Below are 7,627 nucleotides of genomic sequence, written 5' to 3' on the forward strand. Positions count from 1 at the left end.
TAGAGATTTAGGTGAGAGCACTGGAAGGTAAATCGCATTGATAGAGGTGATTAGCAAAGACCTTCTCCCGAATACGAGTGCTGTATGTTTCCACTCTGAACCGCGCTTGTGTTGGGCTATGAGTGGCGACAATCATTTAAAAATAACATCTATACAGCACTTCTATAGTACTAGATAATACTGGGGCTTAAACAGATTAAATATTTCCGTACTGCAAACTCCATATGCTGTACCAAATCACACTGAAGTATAAGGTAATAGCTGTGGAATGTATATGATACATCGTGCGATAGTGATTTAGCAAGTCTACAGTTTTGGTAATGATTGTCATGTAATCTGAGGCAGATTTGTAAACATCCAGTGTGAATAATATTGCTAGAGGATTAATCTGGCTTTTTGAATGATTATCACTCATTCGTCTACAATGTGAGAAATGGGTTGAGTCAGCGAATCAGCTTCAGAGTTAATTAGTTTTCAAAGTGATGGCTCTGATCTTGTTGTTGTAAAATTAGACTAGAGTGTGTATATTTTCCTGAGTCCCAGAAGGACGATATTTAGGAGAAATGGTGAAAAAAGAACACAAAATAAATTAGATTTGTTTGGTTATGTATTTCGTATTATTTACGTATTTACAAATGGTTCTGCGTCTGCAGTTATCCTGTCGATCAGTGGATCTTGAGGATCGGAGCCGCAGCTGCGTAGGGCAGAGGAGCGGCGATGGCGTGGGCGGCGACAGCCAGAGGGGCGGCGCGCAGAGCGGGGGCCACGGCCAAGGCGGGGGCGGCGGCGTAGGCCACGGGGGCGGCGTAGGCGACGGGGGCGGCGACGGCCGCTGGCGCCACGGCCACGCCTCCCAGGTAGCCGGCCGACACGGCGGCGAACAGCAGGGGCAGGATCACCTGTAAGCACACAGCACGCGTCTCACGTCGCTGTGTTCCAACACCGTTCTCGTGGATTCAGACACCTCTCGTATGCGTGAGATTTATGATTTCCTCTGTTCCCTAAATAGTGTAAAGCGTAAGAGGTGATCGTTCCCCTGATGTGGACACGCCAGATTTCCTTTCCAATCCTTGTCCTGTATGGGCAAATGTTTTGTCTTGAGCGAATATGAGCGACAATGCAAGAATCAGGCAGAAAACTTTAATGAGTTTATGTCGTATCCTAAGACCGAATCTTATTTCTGCAGTGGAGAGTGCGTTGATTTGTAACTTCTTGGCAGTGGCATCTGTCCAAGTGTAGTTATCGTGCCCGTGAAACAAATTTTGCACCTTCACATTCGGCAACCTATTTGCGTCTCGCAGCACAGTACGTTGTAGTCAGGTACCAATGCTGGACAATAATGCCCTCTCGAAACTTCCAGAAGGTTACATCATCCAGCTGTTATTTGGATGAAGTATTTATAAAGTTTCATCCACTGTATCTAACACATTTACCAAGATCATCAACAACTATTTAAGTAACGATTATGCACTGCAGTATACAACTATAACATTGACGCCATCACATAAGCATACTACATCGAATCTCAATTTCGAAAAGTCACCACCAACCTTAATACTATGCTCTGATTCAGAAAGAACTACAACAACATTTGCATCTAGCATCATTCCAGTCTTACAACTACCATGACAAAAAGAATAAAATCAAAAAGAAAATCCCGTGGAAATAACAAAAATCGAGTTGTAGTGGGAAGTGTATGGTTATTTGTAGACGGCACCGATCCTATTATTCGAATAATGGCGAGTCGACGAAAATTAGCTCCAAGGAATATAATCACGTAAAGTGTTCAAATGGCTCTGAGCAGTAAGGGACTTAACTTCTGAGGTCATCAGTCCCCTAGAACTTAAAAATATTTAATTCTAACTAACCCAAGGGCATCACACACATCCATGCAAAAGGCAGGATTCGAACCTGCGACCGTAGCGGTCGCACGGTTCCAGACTGAAGCGCCTAGAACCGCTCGGCCACTCCGGCCGGCGCTTAACGCGTCTGTGATACACAAAGGAGTCATTTTGCTATAGGAATGATACAGACAAGTAGGACCCTAATGAGCAAACACAAATGAAACAGTTGTCTCATTGATCCGAGAGATTTGTATCAATGTGTACACTTTTCTCATTGCAGGCGTTAACTTTTAGCACTGAAACATAATAATGCACAAATAATTCAGAGATCCAGTGAATTTGAAGGAAAAAACGTGAATCAATATCAACTTAACAATGCTCTTTACTGTTAGACATTTCTTATCATTTCCTAGAAGTATTGCAAAATGAAGAGTGAGACTAGTTAGCGGTTCCTTCAAGATGTGTTCTTATGCATTCTGCAATCAGTAAATTTAAAGATTGTACGTTAGAATTTTTCTGGGTGAACAAGATGTATTTTCAGTCTATGTTTTGTCTGTGTGTGATAACGTCGTGAGTCAACTGTTGCACCTAGTTTGCAACATTTGGAGAGGCGTTAAGTTATAAAACAACGTGGCAGCTATTACCCATACTTGTAAAAGTTAGATTGTACACGAAACGGACTTTGGGACCCACGATCGCTCAGAAACTATGTTCCTGAAGCATAGAAAAACAAGAGCTCCGCTAAAGATGAAATTCTTCATTTTTATTTATCTATTTGACACCTTTGCAAGGGCTGTTTCGACATAAATAAGATGCAGATAGCGAACTTAAGTAACATATTTTATAATCGGTGACCAAAATAGGTAACGAAGATTTCACTACTCGGTAAGAAAGTTTTGCTACGAATGATATGTACGCCTTCCGATACGTCTAACTGTAGCATGGAACTGAAGTAAAGCGAATGAAGCCAGCTGGAGACGACTCTCCCCGGCGACTCACCAGCTTGTACATGTTGCGTGTGTTGTGTCGGCGGTGCAGACTGTGCTGACCAGAGGAGGGTCCGGGTTTATATACCTGCAGAGCCACGCCCGCCGACTGTCCGCCCGGCCTTGCTTCTTGCAGCGGACCCTGGACAGCCGAGTCCGACGGTGCACCTACTGGCCGCACACTTCTCGTAGAGATCGTCACTCCCGTAATTCACATTATAAGCCAGAGGCCACGAGAGATGTCACATACAGGGTGTCCTAGACCTTAAGCGTATATGCTGTCAGAACGTTAAAACTTACAAGTGGACATAACAGTTCCACACACGATGGCCCTGAAGAACGATGCTCACTTTGGAACATGAGTAGTGCCCTCAAAAAGTAATGTCATGACCTAATCTATACTTCCCATGAAGGACAACTTTCTACTTACAATCATACTACATGCAATGGATATATTTTCACATCTGAAATAATTCACTAGTGTTTAGTGAGTGAACTTCTCACCACGGACTCTACTCCTTTTCCTATGAACAATTTCTAGATTACTGCTAATAAAAAAAAGGTGTTATGATTGGTGCAAAGGGTACGGATTCTTTGCATAGAACATCAAAATCAGTGTTTTCAGAAAACATGGATCTTACGCCACTGTCAACCAGACCAATCGTTTCAGATTCTTCTTGCAAGCAAGAAAATTCCGGATGGATGAGAACTTTTCTACTAATTTCGGTTACAAATCTTTATACCAAATAGAAAACACGAGTCTGTCCCAAGTGAATCAAAACTGCAATCTCCACAGCACAATCGTCGTGGCTCGATTAAAACACGAAATATACATTTTAAATGTATTTCGCCAAGCCTGCAAGATACTGCAAGATTACCTGCTATAAGGCACGCATCCGTAGAGAAAATGCAGTTCGGAATTCTCTTATGGTCATCACTGGCACAAACCCAGACTGCAGTTATAGATCATTATTTTCTTCTCAGTATTTTCGTGGCAGGCTTCTTTCTTAACAGACCAAAGAACAGAACCGTCAACAATGAACAAGGAAAGCATTGTGTGTTTCAAACTTGCAGGCTATACTGTTTCCACAGCCTTCTTGGAGTGTCATTGATTGAGCCCCGGTAGACTCAAAGACCATAAGTAGTATAAACCAGTGTCGCAGAATACCTGGCAGAACAGGAGTGACTACACACATAATCGAATAGTGTGCACAAATATTGCAGCAGCTCGTAAGTAACATTTGCGTGAACCTTGAATCATGGACCGAACCTCCAGCATAGTGAAACAATCGCAGGTCATCAACTCCTGCCAATCAGTACAACGAAAAACAAGCTAAAGTGGCAAATTTCACTATGGTTGTTTTTCGTTGTACCCATTAAATGATGGTAGTTGACCGCATAGTAGACAACTTTTAAGGATCGCAATTATACACATGTGAGAGGATATTACAACAAGTTACATCTTACAGCAACAGCCTAAGCTCGTCGGAAGTGTAGAAAGTCACTACACATAACAATTGAGTATAGCGGTTTGTCACCCTTGTCACCCTCACTCTGTCTCTGATACGACAAGCAGATTCTACGAATCAGTTTCTCGTCAGTTCATATTTGGGATTAATACACCAACGTCTTCAAGGATGCCCATAGGAAGATATTCTTTTCAATGACATCCGACAATCACTCTGGTCACGAGCCAGGGCCTTCATTTTCAATGTAGCGGTGAGTATATCTATTGTATAGGTACTCACAGGCTTTTGTATCGAACAGAGTTTGTGTACAGACGTTTCGAAAATGCAATCTCTAACGGGCAACAAGTGGTGAAGATACCAATGATTGTATCGGCGTTCTAACAGGATCGTAGAACATAAGGCAGTCTTTCATCTCACAAGTTAGTAGGGAATCGTGACTCGTGATGCGTGACAAGGATGGCATATAGTTTTTCCTCACCTGAAACATGAAAATTGCAGCAGCTGCAAATACGACCATTGTTGATGTTAGCGCAATCCGTCAACAATACAGACTGTACAATTTACGTCATCGCATCACTTCGCTGACAGAGATGAAATCTAGATTAAAAATTATTCGGCTCGATTTCCCGCGTTTTGCTGATGATATTTTCCTCTCTGTGTTCCATGAAGTACGCACATTAGAGGGAAGTGGAGGGGTGTTTATTGCTGAACACCATCTTCCACAGGACTGAATTTTATTTAATTCAAATTCTGTTGTGTCAGCTAATATTAGTCGAGAACTCTTTGGCCAAGTTTTTGTGTTGTAATGACCAGCTTTCTAGTAAGAACCCATCCAAGGCTACAAATGTGACGCCTGTTGCGAAACCAGAGCACCATATGACTACATACTATAATTATACATCTAGCGAGGTAGTGAGATATTCGCTATTTTTGGCTTCATTAAAACAGCAAATAGTTAATACTTCCAGCCAGAAGGCAAATACTTGTTTATAAAGCATGATTAATATATAATAAGGCGTCGCAAACTGACGGTGGAATTTCCTAAATAACGTAATTCGTCGTCTTTGGGCGGCAATGTAAACAGAAAAATACGGATAGATATGCGATCCTTCACTGTTTTGTTCGCTGGAGAACAAATGAAGCCTTGAGCGTTAAAGACTTGTATTGTTTTGCTTAAGTAAGACGGGCGCAGATTTGTGGCGGTCTGATCTAATTTTTTTTACTAAATAAATAAAAACGTGTTCCGTCTAAGTTTGAGTGAAGTGTAAAAAGAAGAACTGTTATAACTTATCGTGACGACGCACGAGCGACTCAAGAGGACAATGGCTATATAAAAGAGCGCTCAATGGACATGAAACGGACATAAAATATGTCGTCATTGTTGTACTAAGCATAAGGTACGACATATGTTTCAGTTATAATAAATATTTGTTCTGGAAATATTGAATCATTTAGCAGTGCTCATTCCTATCATCTCCTCAGTGGTATTTTCATTTTAATTACGCATTTTGCTAAAATTACAGACACCAAGATCAGCAGTCCAATGTGCGTGTTACATTGATAAAAAGAAAGCTGTTTTATCGTCTTCTTGCATCAGCTTTAATACTGAATTTCCCTTTTGTGTGATGTTACAGCTGTTTTTGCGCCCTTAAGAACTTTCTGGTCCCTTAGGAAATTGTTTTGTCATAACAATAACTTCACAACCGGGTGTGGCCGTACCTACGATCATGAAGTAATTAGAAAGACGATAATGCAATTTCTTAATCAATAGCACGCTAGCTGTGACTGCTTCAAGCCACACGAAACTGCAAGTAAAAACTATTCACATTTCATAATGCAATATTTTATGAAAATGGTCAATCCACGATTCTTACGCCAATTGTGATTGATAAAACAGTAAGCGAAATCTCAAATTCCAAGTTTTCCATGGAATAACAACATCACTTTTATTTTGTTACATCACAGTATTATTAGCAGCTTGTCGATATTCTGTATCCTGTGGCTGTTTATACGGATTATCACAGTTGACTTAACCACAGATTTAGTACTTGAGTACTGTCCGACTTCCCAGTCCCTGGCTATTCCTTTCTTAATGTACCCCTGCAGTGCTTTCTCTTTACTTACATTTGCAGTAGTAAGTTAAAAATTCCTGCATGTCTTTGAGAACAATCCAATAATCTCTCATTTCTAATAGTAAGTTTTCTAATCAGTTGTCTTATCCTGAATTTCCTTCATACTAACTACTCATTCCATACATTATTTACCCACTTGATTAATTCCTGGCTCTCCGAGTTTTGCATCTGCACAACACTGTGCTATTGACGTACTATCTGCTAAGGTTATATTTCTCATTGCTAAGGTGGTATTTTGCACAAGCAGATCTTCTTTGTCGAAGAAAGTTGGGTTGTTTCATGTTAACTGTTTACCTCGCGAGCACACCCCATTAGCGTCTTCCACTTTGCTCTCACCAGTTTTACTACTCCGTAAGTTGATTAACCAGTGTTCTACGCTGTGAATCTTCTGTATCTGAACTGGCAGATTAACTGTAGAACATCCTGTTTTTTACCTAGCAGGGCTATCTCATCTACGAGCCTAAAAACGTGGCACCTGTTCGCTTCACGCATTCATTTTCCTCTTGAAATTTATTTCGCTTGTTGAATTCCCTATCAGGCACACGATTTATGCAACAGTCTCAATAAATAGCAACCATAAGTTATATGTTTTTCAATATGTGGTTGTTCTACCTTGTTTTTACTGACTGAATCAGGCTTTTCATCTATTTATCTATCGCTCGCGCCTCGTCCCACGGTTACGCAGGGTCGGCCATGGTTAATCTGATTTGGCACGTTAAGTTTAAGGCGTGGCCGGATGTGAAACAGCCTGATTATCATTTCACAATGCAGCCCGTCTTGTGTAGCTAATCGTTGTGAAATTAGCTCTTTAGTTCAGACTAAATCTTTCACTCTGCAGCGGAGCATACGTTCTTCTTGATTTTCTGGAAGATTAAAAGCTCTATGGCAGGGTGGTAGTCAGACTCGAAACTTCGTTTTTTCGGGCAGTGCTCTTATCCGATAAAGCACAGCCCACGAACAGCCATCACAGCTTCACAGTTTCGCCATTTTTCATTTTTACCAGTGTGTCCATTGGAGATTTTGAGCTATTGCAAAGTGCTCCGACTGATAACTTTCTATATTCGTTTGCCCTGTCACATATATCAGTAGCCACTAAGCTCCGGTGTCTTCAGCATTTTCGAAAAAGGTGGAGCTTGAACACGAATTTTCACTTTAATGCTTTGATGACATCAAATAATACTGTAGCTGTTTGCGTA

General features: G+C 41.1%; 1 protein-coding gene across 1 annotated transcript; it reads right to left on the minus strand.

Annotated features, from left to right (window-relative positions):
* Positions 1 to 589: 589 nt before the first annotated feature.
* LOC124787799 (cuticle protein 21-like) lies at positions 590 to 2,950 on the minus strand. The gene is made up of 2 exons (XM_047254722.1): positions 2,844 to 2,950; positions 590 to 899 (listed from the first exon to the last, which is right to left on the minus strand). The coding sequence occupies exons 1-2, from the start codon at positions 2,853 to 2,855 to the stop codon at positions 666 to 668; spliced, it is 246 nt and encodes an 81-aa protein (XP_047110678.1). The 5' UTR covers positions 2,856 to 2,950; the 3' UTR covers positions 590 to 665.
* Positions 2,951 to 7,627: the final 4,677 nt, after the last annotated feature.

Source organism: Schistocerca piceifrons, chromosome 3 (assembly GCF_021461385.2).
Source record: "Schistocerca piceifrons isolate TAMUIC-IGC-003096 chromosome 3, iqSchPice1.1, whole genome shotgun sequence".
Classification (NCBI taxonomy): Eukaryota; Metazoa; Arthropoda; class Insecta; order Orthoptera; family Acrididae; genus Schistocerca; species Schistocerca piceifrons.